Source organism: Sinocyclocheilus rhinocerous, unplaced genomic scaffold (genome assembly GCF_001515625.1).
Source record: "Sinocyclocheilus rhinocerous isolate Xijiao unplaced genomic scaffold, SAMN03320098_v1.1 scaffold1682, whole genome shotgun sequence".
Taxonomy (NCBI): domain Eukaryota; kingdom Metazoa; phylum Chordata; class Actinopteri; order Cypriniformes; family Cyprinidae; genus Sinocyclocheilus; species Sinocyclocheilus rhinocerous.
In genome coordinates, this window is record NW_015654052.1 from 261385 (window position 1) to 281879 (window position 20495).

A 20495-nucleotide genomic window follows, 5' to 3' on the forward strand; every position below is an offset into this window, starting at 1 on the left:
TTTATTGATGTATTTATTTCTTACAAATATGCAAAAAAATGTTTTACTTCACAAGACAGTTATTGATGGACTGGAGTCATGTGGATTACTTCTGGATTACCGTTATGTTTTTATCAGCTGTTTGGACTCATTCTGACGGTACCCATTCACCGCAGAGGATCCACTGGTGAGCAAGTGATGTGATGCTAAATTACTCCAAATCTGTTCTGATGAAGAAACAAACTCATCTATATCTTTTTCATTTAATTTCTTTTGAAGCAGTTTTTCATTTTTAGGTGAACGATTCCTTTAAGATTATTGAATCTTAATGATTTTTCTTTTTTACAAAGAATTCCAGCCACCTGATAAACGATGATTCCAATTGAACGATGATTATCTCAGATTGCTAGTTTAGTAACTTGTTTATTTTCTAACAAACTAAATGTCTTGCCTGATATAACCTGAACATATATTTTTATCTCAATAAAGTGTTTATCAAAAATATGCTTGTATTCAGCAGATTTCTGCAGAATTAAAATGCTCATTACATATTCATTTATTATATTTTGACTAATTTGATTATACTTTCACCTGCCATTGAGTTTTGAATTGCCAGCTCCATTTATAACATTTTACAACCCCAATTCCAGAGAAGTTGGGACGTTTTGTGATTTGTTAATTCTCTTAAACTTTTATTTAATTTGGAAAAGATTTCCAAAGTTTTCACTGACCAACTTAAATGTATTTTGTAAATATCCTATTGAACATGTATGACCAGTCATGAAAAGGAGAATCAGACAACGACGATCACAGACTGCTGAGCATCTGAAGTCTTGTATCATGCAAGATTGGACAAAAATATTGCTGGCAAAACTGTAACAATTAGTATCCTCAATTCCCAAACAATTCAAAATTACTCCAAATCTGTTCTGATGAAGAAACAAACTCATCTATATCTTTTTCATTTAATTTCTTTTGAAGCAGTTTTTCATTTTTAGGTGAACGATTCCTTTAAGATTATTGAATCTTAATGATTTTTCTTTTTTACAAAGAATTCCAGCCACCTGATAAACGATGATTCCAATTGAACGATGATTATCTCAGATTGCTAGTTTAGTAACTTGTTTATTTTCTAACAAACTAAATGTCTTGCCTGATATAACCTGAACATATATTTTTATCTCAATAAAGTGTTTATCAAAAATATGCTTGTATTCAGCAGATTTCTGCAGAATTAAAATGCTCATTACATATTCATTTATTATATTTTGACTAATTTGATTATACTTTCACCTGCCATTGAGTTTTGAATTGCCAGCTCCATTTATAACATTTTACAACCCCAATTCCAGAGAAGTTGGGACGTTTTGTGATTTGTTAATTCTCTTAAACTTTTATTTAATTTGGAAAAGATTTCCAAAGTTTTCACTGACCAACTTAAATGTATTTTGTAAATATCCTATTGAACATGTATGACCAGTCATGAAAAGGAGAATCAGACAACGACGATCACAGACTGCTGAGCATCTGAAGTCTTGTATCATGCAAGATTGGACAAAAATATTGCTGGCAAAACTGTAACAATTAGTATCCTCAATTCCCAAACAATTAAACAGGGAAAGGTGTTAAAATTAAAAGGAAAGGTGATGTGACAGTGGTAAACATGCCTCTGTCCCAACTTTTTTTGGAGTGTGATGCAGCCATTAAAATTAAAATTTGTTTATATTTACAAAAAATTTAGTTGGCCAGTGAAACCATTGGATTTTTTTTCTTTGTACTTTAGTCAATTAAATAAAGGTTAAAGAGAATTAACAAATAACATAATCTTGATTTATGGCATTTCATACAACTTTTCTGGAATTGGGGTTGTACCTAAGGATGCACAATATCAGTTATCGGCTGATATGAAAGGTTCATCGTTATCAGTCACTCTCATTTCTGCCTATTTTTACATTTAGATTGCCTCTGCTATCATCTATCACTCACTTAAGGGCATAAACGGTTGTAATATCAAAATTAATATCCATTTTTCAAACAGTACATTCTAATGCTGTGATGCGTAGCTTTAGTTTTAGACTTTAATGACTGATTTGTAGTTTTTTATTTTTTGATTTATTGAGTATCAATAAATCATTGATATCAACATTTATTGGTTATTGAGCATGACATGAAAATAATTTATTAGGATCAAACAGAATTTTATTAATATATAAAGTGAGAGTCAACATTAAATATTTAATTTAAATTTAAATCTAGCCTTTAAAACAACTGATTTTATTATCGGGCATGACATCAAAATAATGCTAAGAATTTCTATATTGCTGCATCCCTAATTTTGCCATGTAAAATACCATGCATCTTAACATCTATTCCACAGAGTTCTGCTGAATTTTCTTCTAAGCCATTGCAGAAAATGTGAAAACTCTGCATCTGATTCTGACCTGTGTGATTGTCTTCATTCCTAATATATTCTGAACAGTGAGGAACATCTATTAAAATACCTGAGAATTTATTTTAAGAATGCATGAAGTAAACGTACAGAATTGAATAACAAACACATATGAAACCTGTAGCCTGGAGATAATCACTGTTAAAACAAAAAAAATATCCAATAGAGAAAGTCACGGAACACTTCCACCAAGGGATTCGGCTCTCAAACGGCTCCAACAAGAGCGTTATTTCTGTACATTCAGGCTAAAAGCCCATAAAAAAATATTTAAAACCCCATTTTTAATAAAATATACATGCAAGATACACACATGACCACTAGAGCGGCGAGAGAGAGCGTGTCCTTTTTGCATTAGTTCAAAGCTTTACAAAAAAAACATTGTGCACACATGCGCAGGCTTGCAGCCAATGGCTTTTCTGCTCTCCCAATAAAATCTGACAGTTTTTAGCGATCAGCCATTTAATTATATCCGCATCCTCACATGGCTTCCTCATATTCTGGCTCAGGATAAGAATCAGAGTCCGAATCCATTTGAGGTTGTAGTCTGGATTCATCAGCAGACAGACGAATGGGATTTATATCCCCGCCACTCTTGAAAGTGTTCAGCGCATTAGCCATCATCCTACGATCTTCGAATCCTAAGCTTCCCTGCGATATGAGCGGCGAGCGAGGCCTCAGGAGGTTAAAGGTGGTGGTTGGGTTTAGGAAAGGCTGAAATGCATCTCCTTCTCTTGTGTCCAGCGAATATTCAGCGGACAAATCCGTAGCTGCTGGGATGGAGTCCATGGGGCCTGTGAACGGACGGTACGCATCCACCTGATGTCCATTGCTCCAGGCTCCACTGTCAACCTCTGCAGGTTGGTTCTTGTCCAGAAGATGTCCGTACATGGTAGGGTCGTCGATAGAGGCATAGACGTGGGACTCATTGTCTGCTCTGGATTTTGGGAAGCCGGCGTTACCTGGGAGGACAGGTTTCCCTCGGGGTATATAGATGGAGGATCTGTTGGTCTTTGGTTTGTTTTTCCTTCTAAAAGAGAAGAAAATAGTTTCAAAATGTTATTTATTCCTAAAATTACACAATCAGGAGTGAACTTTAAGTTCGAGGCTACATGTTTTAATTCTAGATTTATGTTTGTCAGTGGAAAAGGTCTGAATATCTGCAAAATTATTCATAATATATCAAGCAGCAATGGCAAAATTCTCAAACTTAATTCAGCTTTGTTCAGAATAGCATACTACTATACTATTGTTACAGTATGTAGTATATATACTATTTTTTGCATGCATTTAATACTTAGATATGTAGTACATCTGTGCCAAAACATCTTTTTCAAATCACTATTTCATCTGATTGCCAAAAGTTCTCTATTTGCACAAAATCGGATGAAAAAGCAAAAGAACTGTAATTATTGCCAGGAATGCACTGAATTAAACATGGCACACAGTGATGTCATTTGACAATATTTAAAACAGTGTTATTTTAGAATCATTTATACACTATTATACTTTTTTCTTAAATATTTTTAATATTTTCCCCCTTTTGAATGTATTTAATTCGGTTACTGTTTTAGTAACTTTGTTATGCGTTTTTGTCATTTTTATATATATTTGATATATATAGCTTTTATGAATTTTTATACCATTTTTAGTTATTTTAATATTCAAGTTAAACTAAATAATAATTAGAAATGTTGCCTTGGCAACTAGATGAAATAAAAGGTTTTTCCTAATTATATTTCAAGCAATGACATTTTTCAATGGTTTTAGTTACCAATAATAACAGGTTTGAAATGTTGCATATGCAACAGTATAAAATATGCAAATTAATTTCAGAAAAAAAAAAAGTTGTTTAATACTATTAAAACTAGTAAAAATCACTATAGTCCATTCCGAACATTGCCATAACTATCTGGCTTATGATTTTATTTGGTAATCTAACTGTGCTATCTGTGTGCATGATGCAGTTTACATTTTAAATATGTATTTTATTTTATTGCCTGATTTAGGGCTGCTGCTACTTGGAACAGTCACAATTATCCATTTGTTGCAGAAAAAAATTTTTTTATTTTTTTTTATGCCCAACATTATTCAGGATGAAAAAGTTTGACAACAAATACCAAAGAAAATTCAGACTTACTTTCGAATGACGCACACAACTATAATTGCGATGATTACCAACAACAACAGCACCCCGACTACAGCCAAGATAATGCCCAGGAACTTCTCTGTACAGAGAGAAAAACAGTAGGAATGATTATCTTTTATTGTAATACTTGTAAACTAACACAACAATGTAGACTGTGATCAATGAGCAAACATAAAAATGAAGACAAAATTTGAAATGAAAGCCTTTTGCTTACTGGTTTCCTTCTGCAGACTGATCTTTGAGAGCACAGCGAAGCGGCCGCTCTTGGGCTCGCAGTTGGACATGTTCAGGTAGAAGCTCTGCTGCTGGACGATGGGGCTGGTGAAGCTCTGATCTTCTCTCCAGGACTGCGTTTGGCCTTGAGAGTCCAGTGGTCCGACTGTGACCTCGGTGTGACCTGAGTCACATGTGGGGTTGACGATATTGGAGAACAGCAGCTCGGCCTTGTACTCTTGAGGAACGTAGACGATCCATGAGGCGGACGAGGAAGGATTCATGCCGTCGGGCCAGTTTGGTGTCGCAATGTACGTGGGTCCCGAAATAAGAGGAGATACAGTGTAGATTACATTTTCTGTGAAGAAAACAGAAAGACACTGCAATGAAACTCTCAGTTGGGTAAAACCTTTGTTCTTTGTTCTTAACTTTCTATTCATCAAAAGCATCTTGAAAAATGTAAAACATCTCATGGTTTCTACAAAAATGTTTAGCACCATAACTGTTTTCAACATAATAATAAGAAAGATTTCTGAAGGATCGTGTGACTGAAGACTGGAGTAATTATGCTGGAAATTCAGCTTTGCATCAGACAAATAAATTACATCTTAAAATATATTCAAATAGAAAACCAGTAGTTTAAATTGTAATAATATTGTAAAATTTTACTGTTTTTACTGTATTTTTAATCAAATAAATGTAGCCTTGGTGAGCATAAGAGACTTTCAAAAACCTCCCAAAAAAACCAAAAAAAAATAATTCCAAACTTTTGACTAGTAGTGTACTTACCAGTGCTCTCTGGACTAATGCCGAATTTTAAGAAAGGTTCTTTCTCCTGGCTCAGGTCTTTTATATTGTTAGGCGTTACAGTAATGGAAACATTCCCTTTGATTTGGATTTTTTGGATAGCGCCTTCAGCTGCAGAGCAAAACAGGCCAATGTTGGAGCCCTCGGTCTCAGAGATGACCAGCGAGACTCTCTCATTACACTGCTTGTCTGGTACAGACTGGTGCAGGTTTCCTTTTGGAGACATGAGATCCACGGTGCCTTGATCCCACACACGGAGCAGCCAGGTGAACTGATGGAGGGGGACAGGAAGACTAGGGTCCATAGCGGGAATGGTGAGGGGCGTCCCACTGACGTCACGGGCAGACACACTCGAACAGTCTATAATTAAATGGAGGAAAGGGAAGAAAGATGAACAAATCAAAATAATGTGGTGAAGGAATCTCAAAATGGTTCTGTCAAGAATTAAAGACTATAGAAATCACGTCGGCAAGAGCGTCAAAGGCTGCCGTGCACGAACACTGATAGTTTTGTCATTTGTTATTGGAGAAATGGATTTGTTCTGTAAAGTATTATTCATCCACAGTTTGGTTTTTTGAAATTGTCAGTTTGGGGAGTTTTTAATCCTTATCTAGCCAATAAATAAATAAATAAAAAGTCCTTGGTACACTTTCCCCCAAAAATGTCCTGTAATGAACAGTGCAAAATTCAGAAGAACTAGCTCCTTTTCCATTCCTGAGTTCAGTTTGAATTTAACTGGCCACACTCCACAGGAAGTTGAATTGGAATGACAAGAAAGGAATTTACCGAATCGTGATTCAAAGATATTCAAAACAGATAGCGCACTGTCCTAAAACTTTAACTAAAATGAAAATGGAAAATATAAAAATAAAAACTGATTCAAAATATTCATTAAAACTACAATAGTATATTAATTACATTAAAATAACACTGGTGATCCCCCACTTAGGTCTTCAAAAGTGAATTTATTAAATATGATCAAATATATAAACAAACACTTATGACATTTGAAACTTGATCTAACTTCAAGGCTTTTTAAATATTATTTATTTATATATATATATATATTTCTAGTTAAAAATTGCTGTTGATTTTGATTATATTTGAGTTTATTTTAATTACTTCCACACATTCAAATTCAAATCGCAATTCTACACCCTGTTTGATACTGAATTAAATATGAAAACACAAGTCAAATTGCAGTACATACCCCAAAACAAAAATAGCCAGAAGAGCTGTCAGCACATCAGTTTCAATGTCTTAGAAAAGAGAAGTCTGTCTGATTTTACCAATCTGGTGAATCAAAGCCAGATTAAACAAGTATTTTTCCATGTCTAAAGCTTTTCCTTTTCATTATGTTATAGTTACCTATGACTTTGGTGGCTGTCAGCTGCAGATCCTGCACGGGGCAGTCGAGGAAGGACAGGTCAGCTTTGGTGCCAGCAGGAACCACTATTTTCTCCTGTATCACAGAGTTCAAGCTCATTTCACAGTACGACTCTGGGTTTTTATTTTCTATTTGCAGGCTCAATCCCTCCTCATTCCGGAGATCCACAGTGCAAAGATCTGAATGGAATAGGAAGATGGACAACCTGTTATTTATCAGCAACTCAGAAGCATGACATGTTCAAGGTACCAAACTGACCGTAAAATGGCCCCAAACTCAAAAACAATATGATTTCAGAAACAAAACCAAATCTACATGCTTAATTTCTCCTTACATGGAATCCCACTCCTGAACACCTCCACGTTGAAGTTCAAGGAAAGCCCAGGAACATTTGCCCCTTTCTTTGCATCACAATTGGTCAGAGTCAGGCTGAAATCTCCCTGTTTATTAGCCGGCTGAATGTCTGTTGGGGCCTTTGTGAATGAAGTCTTGTCTCCCAGTGCATAATCGCACATAACAATGTTCTTTTGGCATTCTGGTGGAGTGTAATGTTGAAAGTGAACAGTAAAATTGTGCATAGGCTTAACAGCAAAGTTCCACTTCATTTTTTCTTCATTGTAGTAGCCTGTGGCGTAATTTGGTGTGAAGAAATCAGCAGATGACGGTCCTCCGGGCAGCTTGACGTCCACCTCAACTAGTGCTGGAGATGCAAAGAACGAGAAATAAAATTAGATAAGAAACTAAACACTAATTAAAATGTTCTTGTTGCAAATCACTACTTCTAACCTGTTGCTGCTGGTCCCATGGACAATTTGAAGTTAGATGGGTTCAGGTCTGTCCCTTTGGGAACCTCCAGAGCCACTCGACCTCTATACAAGACCTGGATACGGCTGATGGTACCGTTCCCACAGAACGTGCCGATGTTGGCTGGTCCTGCGCGCTGGTATGTAATGATGGTGTAGGTGTGTTTGTCTGGACAGGATTCTGAAGGCTTGATCTGTCTCATTCCTGGAGATGGAAAGTCCAGTTGAAACATCCTGCCTGACAGAACCTTCAGATCCCAGGTGAAGGTTCTGCTGAATTCCAGGAATCGTGTCGAATCTGGATGCACTGCAATGATGCTACAGCCTGTTGTTGAGCAATCTGTGTAGAGATTTAAGTGATGTAGAAGGTGATTTGTATCAAATGGATAATTCAGGCTCTGCATGTTGTTACTCACCGATTTCTTGGTTGATCTCCACAGTAAAGATGTCCCCCGGCTGAGAGCAGTTGAAAGTCACGATGGTGGGCCGAGCTTCAGTAAGTTTGAGGTTGGAGTTACAGGTCTGAGACGGACCTTCATCTTTACACACACTACAGTCCAGACCCTGTCCTGTCTTCTTGCTGAAGGTTATGATGGTGCCAGAGTCAGGAGTCACCTCTATTTTATGACACTCTGCAAAAAAAAAAAAAAGGGAATAAATAAATAAAATATAGAATTAATTAATTGATAAAAATTAAATAATAATAATGCATATTTTTATATAATTATTGGAATGCATAATAATGTATAAAAATGCATTATTTTATATTTATGATTTAAGTACAGTGGAGATCAAAATCAGAGAACAATTTATGAACACTTGATTTTTTTTCAGAAATAATGTAATCTTCATCGTTCAAAATTTGAAGGAATTTTAGTTGTGGCTATACCATGCTAGTAGAACAGTGTTTTACAAAATAACCAAGGCACTTCAACAAAAACCCTTTATTTACTCTCTTCCACAGTTCGGGGATTGTAGTGGGTTTCTTAGCCATAACTTTGTCACCAAGGATTTTCCAGAGATTTTCAGTTTGGTTTAGATCAGGACTCTGGGCTGGCCATTTCATTATTTCAATGTTTTCAGCTTCAAGGAACTGCTTTACCCGTTTTGCTGTGTGACAGGGGGCATTGTCTTGCATGAAAATTGCTGGCTGATTGGGGCCGAGCTTCAGTAAGTTTGAGGTTGGAGTTACAGGTCTGAGACGGACCTTCATCTTTACACACACTACAGTCCAGACCCTGTCCTGTCTTCTTGCTGAAGGTTATGATGGTGCCAGAGTCAGGAGTCACCTCTATTTTATGACACTCTGCAAAAAAAAAAAAAAGGGAATAAATAAATAAAATATAGAATTAATTAATTGATAAAAATTAAATAATAATAATGCATATTTTTATATAATTATTGGAATGCATAATAATGTATAAAAATGCATTATTTTATATTTATGATTTAAGTACAGTGGAGATCAAAATTAGAGAACAATTTATGAACACTTGATTTTTTTTCAGAAATAATGTAATCTTCATCGTTCAAAATTTGAAGGAATTTTAGTTGTGGCTATACCATGCTAGTAGAACAGTGTTTTACAAAATAACCAAGGCACTTCAACAAAAACCCTTTATTTACTCTCTTCCACAGTTCGGGGATTGTAGTCGGTTTCTTAGCCATAACTTTGTCACCAAGGATTTTCCAGAGATTTTCAGTTTGGTTTAGATCAGGACTCTGGGCTGGCCATTTCATTATTTCAATGTTTTCAGCTTCAAGGAACTGCTTTACCCGTTTTGCTGTGTGACAGGGGGCATTGTCTTGCATGAAAATTGCTGGCTGATCGGGTGATGAACACAGGGAAGGAACCGTATGTTGCCGCAGGAGGTTCTGATAAACATTTGCATTCAATTTGAACCAGTTCTCTCCTCTCTCCATACAACATGCTCCTCAGCAAAGAGCAAAGGTTAGTCTAGCCTTTTGATTCTTTCTGCTGATGAGAGGCATGGTCACTGCAGAGTGCGCTTTCAGTCCAAATTCTCTTAAAAGTTGAGACACTGTATGCCGAGACAGGTCTTTACCCTGTTCAGCGCTGAACTGGTGAGCAATTCCAGCTGCAGTGTTGAACCGATTCCCCATCGAGAGTCTCCGCATTATCCTGTCCTCTCGTGCATTTGTCTTTAGTGGACGACCAGCCTTTTTGGGGACTTGAATGAGTTAGTGACATTAAAGATGCGATATTCTAGAAATCACAAATTTGGAACGACCAACTTCTCTTGCAGTGGCTGAAAGGGTCATCCCTTTGGCCTTCATCTGGACAACCTGCTGTCGGAGGGTTTCAATAACTTTAGAACGGCTCACCATCTTGCAAAGTCAGTGAAAACTGGAAAGTTAGGCTGCCAGTTAAATAGGGTTAGTCTGATAATTATCACCAGGTGCCAGATTAACACCAATAACTGGGAGGTATCTGAAAGTGTTCTTTAATTTTGATCAGAGTTCTTCTTCAAATATCTCATTTAAGTTTTTTATACTGTACTTCAGAATAGAAATTTGGTTATTAATAAGTGTGCTATATTATAATAAATTTTATAAATTATAATAAATGCTTCAATTAATATAATTAAAACGTTAATTAAATGCATTAAATATATATTAAGTATAATAAAATGCTACAACATAATTTAAATTAAAAATGAAATCTACAAATAATATAATTAATTTTTATATATATTTTATTTTTAATTAATATATTTTTTTGCTATTGCCTTGAAAGGACCTTCCATTTGTTTTCTTCTTGTTGTTTTTCTCTCTCTTCCTCATTTAGATTGACTTTTTGTTTATTGGATTCATATTATTTTTGCTTTTTATGAACAGGCCTTTATTTGGACTTATTCTATTAGAAAAATTATGCAATAAAATTTACAATCAAGCATTTAACTTCTTGGACACAGACTTGCCCTACGAAACAATCAATAAAGAGCCAAAGGAACCGCTTGGATGAAGCAGAGAGCTGTAACCCACATGAAACCAAACAGAAAAAAACAAACACAAAGAACTGATTCACACAAAGTAAAAACTGGAAAAGTAAGAGTCCATGAGCGAACATATCCGCACATTACACTACACATGTCAAGCATTCTGGGATCCTCCCTGATTACATTAAGAGAAAAAAAAGAGCACCTTGCCCATAATAACTCTGAGAAATGCTGACATTGCAGAAGGTTTGGCGCATGATAGAATGTAAATATGCGTCATAGTACCTATTAGAAATTAGGCTTAAAAGATGTTGGTTGATCCACTCAAAAAAATAGCTTGTTGGTCTAACTTAACAATATTATGCCACATATTTCCACACAGTTGAACTGATTTATCTGAATGTAAATTAGGTTAATTGTCCTGATGAGTAAAACTCATGCTAATTTAAAGGCAGGGTATGTGATTTTTCAAAAAGACTTAGAAAACTGATTCGGGCTGAATAGCAAAACAAACTTGTAGCCAATCAGCAATAAGGGGCGTGTCTACTCGTGATGTGGAGGAGAGAGCTTTCAGTGCATGGGACGGACATTAGCCGAGCCGAGCGACAGAAAGATAGAGATGTAGGCCTGTCACGATAACAACTTTTTGTTGTGCGATATATTGTCCCAGACATAATTGCGATAAGCGATATTATTGTCATTTTAAAGACCATTTTAATATCAACATTGGCTACCAGAAATCACTTACTCTGCCTTTAATGAGATCACACCAATTGAATTTGACATATTCTGTGAATGTTCCCTGAACATAATTCACTCTTGTTGATCCAACCAGTGCTGTTGCTGTTGTGTGAGTTTTCTGCATTTTCATGAGAATGGAAAGACCTGTTAGAGTTTAAGTGTTTAATTATTTTGAACATTTAAAAGAGTTTATAGAATATAAAATGTTTTTTTTTTTGCTTACCATTGTGGTGCAGAGGAGAGCTTGTGCTTAGGTTGTCAGTAGCTGTCATACACACACATAAATGTTCCATGATCGTTTGATTGTGAAGGGTAGAAATTATGACCATAAAGAGTCAATATAAATCATGTGCTTGCCATCAAGCGGTTTCATTTGATTTATTCTTATAAGAACTAATAGCCAACATAACACTTGCTCACATTCAAAGGATAACTTTTGTAGCATGCAAGTAATGATCGAGTAAATGTGTTCTCATCACTGGCATTAGCAGAGTTACTGCTTATTGAGAACAACATCATTTTAGCTAATGCACCCATAGCCTAACCACAAGGTCTACACTTCAGCATAACGGTAACCTCAAAAATCAACATAAACTCAGTTAAATGTCAAATATAACTGAACAGCAAACACTGGTCAAATGCATCAAGATCTCTAACCTTACTTGATCACAAGATGCTCACGAGTTTAGACATGATTTCGATTGCACAAATCTAAGTTTCAACAAGACAGAAGCAACCACGCAGAAGAGAAACATCCGCACTCTCTCATATTACCCCATAAGAATGGCTACAACATCCGCTAATATTTACTCATGTTTGTGACAACAACAATCAGTAAACACACACCTCCGTCTCCAGCCTCTAGCCTGAACCAGGTGAAAATAAATCCATCAATCCAGACCATCAGTTAACATCTTGTGAAGCAAACAAAGCTGCTTGTTTGTAAGAAGCAAATCCATCATTAAGGCGTTTTAACTTCAAACCATCACTTCAGTCCATAATCCATAATAATACTTCCTCCAGTGGAAAAAGTCCATCTCCTGTTGTCCTCTCACATCAAAATCCACTGACATATTTGTTTGGAACTGTAAACGGTGCTTGATCTGTGCATATTTCTCTCCTGATTCAGACAAGATTAAGTTTCCACTTGATATAGCAATAATATGGATAGATGACTCATATTTTGGCCAGATGCAATGGTTTAAAGTTAAAAATGTCTTAATGATCGATTTGTTTTTCACTTTGCAAAACATTAAATGATGACTGGAGTTGTGTGGATTATTGTGATGTTTTTATCTGCTGTCTGGACTCTCATTCTGACGGCACCCATTCATACCCATTCGTAAGCAAGTGATGTAATGCTACATTTCTCCAAATCTGTTACAATGAAGGAAAACTCACCTACATCTTGGATGGCTGAGACCAAGTAAATTTTGAGCAAATGGGGAAACTATTTCTTTAACCAAGTTACTTGTTTAACTGAACTGTTAAAGTTTTGATGTACATTTTCAGGTTTAGCCATCTGTGTGGCATTGAATAAACACAACTTCATCATGATATGACACTTTTAATCTAATTACTAAAATAAAATGCATAATAATATGTTTAGGAAACATTTTAGAACAGGCAAAATCTGTTACCAAAACTTTCAAATAACCCATTAAACTAGACACTCTCCAGAATGCTCCGGAATTTATAATTTCATGAAATGTGTAATTCTCTCCTATATCTGCACAGGAAAAATGAACAAATCACACTCTTGGCTCATTTTAATCATTTAAAATCACAGCTTTGACCGTCAATACATCAGCAACACTTTGAAGGTCACTTTCAAAGCTGTGAAAATGAAAGTCCATTGACCCTAAAGCTGAAATGTCAATAGAAAAGCAAACAACCATTGACATTCTCAGACATGCATTTCACTGTAGAGAAAACAGTGAAAGTCTTATGTTTTTCCCTCCTTGCCCAAGAGCACGTTACAGCAAGCGGCCCTCCATTTGTACAGTAACAGATTGTTAGTCAATAATTAACAAGTTGTTTTTCACAGCATCTGTCAGAAATGCAAAAGACAGTGCTCATTTTTATACTAGGCCACGAGGGAGGCCAGATTCAGATCTGTTGGGAAGAACTATAAATATTACTCATTTATATGCATTAGTATAAACAACTTGTTATAAATACCCATCATGCATTTCCCCGGTTCAATGAAATGAAATGTCTCGATATAAAAACGCAATAGACTTTAAAACGACAAACTCTCCCAGTAGCTCAAACTGTCAAATCATTATACCTGATCACTTTTCAAGCTTTTAATGTCAAATATATAAACATATTTTATAGATTTCGATTGCTCGGAACATTAAACCTTCATAAACGATTAATAAAAGAAAAATGTCAGTAGCGAGGATGTTAAAAACGTGTTTGGGGTGGTGCTTCTTTGTAGACTCACCTGAGATTTTCTGAATCTGCAGTAAAATCAATCCAATGAACACTGGAAACACACAAGAGCCCATCGTTCTCCTTCAGAGGTTCCTGAACTTTCCAAAATAATATGTGTGTGTTTTAAAAATCGTTGTTTGATTTAAATCCTTGGATCGTGCATGGTGGATTGAGTTTGTCTGACGCTACACAGGCGCTTCCTGATTCTGATACCTGTTGTGCTCATAGAAGGGCGTGTGCGCGCGCAAGCTACCTGTCCAAACTTGCGTTCAGGATCTGGAAAAGTGCGATTGCATTATTCAAGAAACAGTTTAACTTACATTAAGCGAAGAGATTCTGATAGATCCAAAAGACTTAACCTTAAAATTACGCACGAATCAGGAAACAATAGATTAACACTTCGTTCAGTTTTTCAGACACAAAATCCTGCCGATTTAACGTCTGTGATAGTTCACGTTTACAAGATAAACTAACATGATTTTTTTGTTTTCCTCAGTCAGGATTGATTCAGCCCTGCATGAGGACAACGCGTAATATTCATGAGCCTAGAGGTCCTCTATTGGAAGGTTATCGAGAGAACGTCATCACAACTAATTAATATTCATGAGGCATTCCTTCACTGAGGTAGGATGTGTAATTTCGCCCGGTATGAACAGAACTCGTCGTTTGACTGTTGTTAAACTAAACTTTAAAGGGGTCATATGATGCTGCTAAAAAGAACATTATTTTGTGTATTTAGTGTAATGAAATGTGTTTATGCGGTTTAAAGTTAAAAAAACACATTATTTTCCACATACTGTACATTATTGTTTCTCCTGTATGCCCCGCCTTCTGAAACGCGTCGATTTTTACAAAACTAATCGGTCTGAAAAGCGAGGTGTGCTCTGATTGGCCAGCTATCCAATGCGTTATGATTGGCCGAATACCTCAAGCGTGAGAAGGAAATGTTACGCCCCTCACCATACTGTGTTGATGCCGTGTCCGGCCGGAGCGACGAGGCAAAAACATTAAAACCAAAGGAAAAAATGAAATTGCATCATATGACCCCTTTAAGTAAGGTTGCATTATTTAAATTTTTTTTTTTTTTAACTGTTTTAAACTCCCTTTTGTTTTGTGTTGTCTTGAAAACGTGTTTTTTTTTTCTGAAAAGATTATAATTATGTGTCTGCACAATATCGTTTTTACAAATATTGTAATATTTATTGATAATAATTTTAATGCAATTATTATTAATAATGAAATGCATTATATTGTGTAAATATCTCCAGGAAAATTTGTAAAATAAACTTTTTCTCACTATCGTGCTTTCAAATAATGAGTCCACACTTGCCTGCAGACAACAGCTGAGTTTTTCAACGTCAACAGCCCGGAGGCATACACAGCACTTTAATAAGGCAAAAGTCACCAAGCACGAACAGATATCTAGATTACATAACCCATCCAACAGGTATCACAAAAAACAACACTTTCATAATATTTCTTGTTTTGTTTTCCCCTTTCTGATCTCATACATCTCCATTTACATACCATTAAAACTATGTGACTGCAGGAAATGAATTACTGAAATGCATTTCTTTTAAATAGTGTAGAATGTCATCTATGATTGATCATCAAAGCATTAAAATAGAAAATCGTCCCATTAATGGGCTATTGTCTCATAAATGAGCCCTGTGGTTACAGATTTTGAGGAGCCTTTAAATGACAGTTTCTCAAACATTAAAATCTTTTCTACAAGCAAAACACTCAGCGCCATTATGTCATTTTCCGAAAGGAAGACATGTTTCTGAAAGGCATAAATAATTAATTCACAATCTGTTAAACCCTGTTTTGCACATAGACAAAACTGCATTCAATAGCCAGCACTCAATCAATCAGCAGAAACCTGTGGGAATGAGAAATTCAACTTCAGGCAATGGATGTTGTGATGCAGATTTTCTGGCCTGATTGAAACCAGAGACAAAATGCAAAAGACAACAAAATGGGTAAGTGTTATTGCACATTTTGTATGTATATAATCATTATTAATTAAGTCATGTCATTCAAGTCATGTCAGTATATGTGCATCATGGAGTTTGAACCCAGTGGAAATATTTTAATGTTATTTTTCCAACTAAATCGAAATCAGTCTTTTGTTGTTGTTATTGTTGTCTCAAAAGAGTTTGATTATGCCTTAAAAGTTTTATTTTTGTGCTTGTAGTTTTGCAAAATGTTTCTTTAAGATAAAACTAATAAACTAATTATTTATATTTTTATGATATATATAGTTGAGACTTATACATATTCAATTGTTGAAATAATTAACAAAATGTGTCGTAAGAGTATATATACGCATATATTATTTATTTATTTATTTATTTTACTTGCAGTTACTGCAGTAACTCATGTGAACTAGACTGATGTCATCAGTCCCATGTAATATCTCAGCAGGTCCATGATACACAGCTGTTAGTGAGATATATATATATATATATATCATACATATCCATCAATGGCCTTCACAGTGTCTCCTCTCTCACACGTATGCTATAACACATATAAACACACCCTCACACACTGGAGAATTCACAGTATGTTCTCCACTTACAGCCGGAGACAGAGTCTGTCTGCAGGAGCTGGACATCAGTGACGCTTTACTATCCCTGTCTGGGACACACAGAAAATGGACACAGATTCTCTATGCTTTGGTAATATTTATGCCATGAATCTAAATGTGGGATGATGGGAAAATATTTGCATTTGCATAATGTTTACAGTTCAGTTTATCAAGCTGAACAATTGTTTATGATAGAATATGAGATGTTTGAATGTTTAAAATTTGTTGTAATGTCTCTTATAAAGCATATGGAAAAAAGTCTTTATAATTTAATGCAGTTCGATTAGTTAAATAGGCAGACTTCAGTGCTTTTGTCACTTTGTTCAGGGGTGTAAACTAGATATTCTGTTAAAGTTAAGATATGTTTACACAAGTATACTTTATTATTTATTTAACCAAAATTTCCTTTAGTGTAAGTACTTAATTAAATAAATAGATAAATAAGAATTTAATTGAATAAGTACCGAATAAATATTTAATTTCTTTATAACCAGTCAGATGAACTAAAGAATCAGAGAATTTAAATCTGATACAGAACCTTTTCAATCACTTTTTGTTTAATGTTTAGTATGGCTTGAAATATGGCACTTTGATATACATTATGTTACTAAAATTCATATACCATGGTCTTTTTGAATTCTGAAAGTAATTTACACCCCTGCGTTGATTATCAATGAAAAGTAGAATCTTCTGTGTGTTGTCTGCCGTCTGCAGGTATGTGCGCAAAGTGCACCAGAGACGTTTACAGTGCTGATCAGGCCTGCCAAGCCATGGGACAAGTGTACCATGATAGCTGCTTCACCTGCTATGCCTGCGGTACTACAGCTCATGTATCAGTTCAGATGCATGGAAATATTAGACAGACATAATATACACACAAAACACATCAGTGTTCACATCATGGCACTTTTTTATTTTACATTGTGTATGTTTACACTTTACATATTACAGAGCCCCTAAAATGACATGGTAATGATAAAAACAAGCGAGAGGAAAAAAGTATATTGCAATGCTTTTGCATTCTCTCAAGAAACTTCATAGTAAAGAAACGCAAATGTTTCTTGGGGGAACGCAAAACTTTTGCGAGTGAATGCAAAATTGATCAATTTATCATCTCAATAGCTTTGCAAAAGAATGCAAATGTTTTGCGAGCGAAAGCAAAATTTTTGGGGGGCAAAGTTTCTTGCATTAATGCAATAATTTTGCATTTGCATAAAATTGCATTAAAGGGTTAGTTCACCCAAAAATGAAAATTAGCCCATAAATTACTCACCCTCAAGTCATCCTAGGTGTATATGACTTTCTTCTTTCAGACGAATCCAGTCGGAGTTATATTAAAAATTGTCTTTGATCTTTCATGCTGTTTCATGGCACTCAGCGGGTGTTGCAGTGCATCAGTCCAAAAGAAGTGAAATAAAAAGAGCCCATCCATAAAAAAAAGTGTCTCACACAGCTCCGGGGGGTGAACAAAGGCCTCCTGTAGCGAATCAATGCGTTTTTGTAAGAAAAATGTCCATATTCAAAACGTAACAATCACTTTAATGTAGCTTGCGCCAACAGTTGTACAAGAAAAAACACACCACGAAACGTAGATTCAATTTTTTCGTGTTTGCAACGTTTAACTCTGCAAATAAAGTTTGAAATGGTCTCTGACAAATGTGTATAAAAGCAAAGAAAACGGCCAGCTAGGTATAAAAAAAGTGGAGTCGCAGCACCTGCCAGGATACGACACCACGCCGCCGCCATTTTCCATCTTTTTTTTTAATATGTATTTTGGATAATATGGCTATATGTGGCCTTATGTGTTTGAATTGTGTATGTGGGTGTGCAAATGTTTTGTACAGCACTATGAAAAGTGACCTTGAGCTATGGAAAGGCACTATATAAATAAAACTTCTTCTTCTTCCTCTTTAATTTAGTAAGAGAATCTCAGATTTTTCCCTAACCATACACTCTAAAAAATAAAGGTGCTTAAAAGGTTCTTCACAGCGATACCATAGAAGAACCATTTTTGGTTCCACAAAGAACCATTCAGTCAAAGGTTCTTTAAAGAACCATCTCTTTCTTACCTTTTTATAATCTGAAGAACCTTCTTTCACCACAAAGAACCTTTTGTGAAATATAAAGGTTCTTCAGATGTTAAAGGTTCTTTATGGAACCATTTAGACAAAAAGTTTCTTCTATGGCATCGTGAAGCACCTTTATTTTTAAGAGTGTATGTAGTGCTTCACAACATGCAAATTTTACGTGTCAATAAACTATCAAGTGGATGTTTTCTCATCTCTTTGACGCAGGCCAGAAACTGAAAGGAAAGCCGTTTTATGACTTTTCAGGACAGGTGTTCTGTGAGGAGGATTATTTGGTCTGTGGTCTCGCCTTGTTTGTTAATTATTTCTTAAATTAAATTTAGAAGATTGTGCTTTTAATGCTTCCTTGTTTTGTAGTATTCCAGCGTCAAGCACTTTGCAGAGGTCTGCACATCCTGCGGATATTTAATCACAGATATGGTCAGCTTGAAAAAAATTTTGAGTGTGTTTTAATGGATAGAAATAATTTTGTTTAATGTTTCCTACCACACGATCCATTAGTTAATCACTAAGATGACCTCTGACCCCTTTAGGTGCTCCAGGCTTTGGGAAAGTCCTTCCATCCCGACTGTTTCCGCTGTGTCATCTGTAATGAGACACTGGAGGGACAGCCATTCAGTGGAGACACACAAAACAAGATATATTGTGTGAAAGATTACCACAGGTGAACAGCACGCTGACATGGACACTTACAGACTGCACAGACAATCAGTGAATATATAATCTAGTTATTGATTAATGGTAGATTAGATTAAAAGTAACCCAAGTTATAACACGAGAACATTCTTCCATTATCTCATTCATTCAATGCATTTAATATTTATGTCTGATTGTATTTTCTATGGTATATTTTTTCTTGGATAGGTTTCTGGCACAGACCTGTGCTATATGTGAACAGCTCATCCTGCCCAATAAGGTTCTACAGTTTTTATTATTATTATTATTAATTTGCAGATAGCATGTGTAATTTTTGATATCACATGTAATATTTGATATACATCTATTGGACAAATGATCATGTAGTGATTTGGGTTTGTTTATGTCTACAGGGTTCAAATGAGATTGTTCGAGTGATGTCCATGGGAAAAAGCTACCACATGGCCTGTTTCGAAGGAAAAAGCGACATTTAATAACTGTTTATTTAATTCATTCTGAAGAAACTAATAATTTATAATTCATGTTTTTTAGTACCACTGTATTGTTACAGTTACTACCCAGCTCTTATATATATATAGAGAGAGAGAGAGAGCGAGAGAGAGAGCTGGGTAGTGAAGTACTTGTAATTAGATTAAACAAACCATGGATTAAATTATGTTTTAAAATACTCGAAATCAGACAGTTACATTTTTATTGATTACATGATTATATATTGTTCACACAATAGCAATAAATTTTTCATAATTGATTGATTCTCCCTAATTCCCATTTTTTATCTTTGAAATTTTCCTTTCTGAAATAACCTACCGCTTATATACATTCAGAAAGTCTTCCAGTTTTGTGGACATTCACACAAAGACCAGTCACTAGTCAGGTCACAGCATTTGACCACTGGATTTACAATAATGTAGCAAATTAGCTCAAAAGGGAAATGTATATAAATAATTACAATTAATTATGATTAATTACAATTATTTATATCAGCTGCCAGTAGTAACTGTAGCAGAATTAAATTGCCATCAACCAATATGTTTGTCCAGCGAACATTCAGTGTAAGTTCATATCAACTCTAGGAAAGGATATTTCCGTGGCCACAGAAAATACTTTCATACAGTATTAATGCATTAGAGCATGTAGAGATAGCAAAATGACTCCGGAGCGGATCCGCCCCGGAGTCACCACAAGCTCCGGAACGGATCCGCAAAACGGGTCCGTATCGGAGTCCACTTGCACA

At 35.5% G+C, this 20495-nt stretch overlaps 2 protein-coding genes across 2 annotated transcripts; one reads left to right on the plus strand and one right to left on the minus strand.

The window, feature by feature from the left end:
• Nucleotides 1–2467: 2467 nt before the first annotated feature.
• Nucleotides 2468–14369, minus strand: LOC107716579 (CUB domain-containing protein 1-like). The gene is made up of 11 exons (XM_016523060.1): nt 14284–14369; nt 13935–14200; nt 8960–9090; nt 8201–8285; nt 7768–8124; nt 7316–7681; nt 6963–7160; nt 5577–5954; nt 4789–5145; nt 4566–4653; nt 2468–3455 (listed from the first exon to the last, which is right to left on the minus strand). The coding sequence occupies exons 2-11, from the start codon at nt 13996–13998 to the stop codon at nt 2906–2908; spliced, it is 2574 nt and encodes an 857-aa protein (XP_016378546.1). The 5' UTR covers nt 13999–14200; nt 14284–14369; the 3' UTR covers nt 2468–2905.
• A 1533-nt stretch (nt 14370–15902) lies between these two features.
• LOC107716566 (LIM domain-containing protein 1-like) lies at nt 15903–19734 on the plus strand. The gene is made up of 7 exons (XM_016523048.1): nt 15903–15906; nt 17232–17333; nt 18812–18879; nt 18962–19024; nt 19138–19268; nt 19469–19520; nt 19654–19734. Exons 1-7 carry the CDS (start codon nt 15903–15905, stop codon nt 19732–19734), a joined length of 501 nt encoding a protein of 166 aa, XP_016378534.1.
• The last annotated feature ends 761 nt before the right edge of the window (nt 19735–20495 follow it).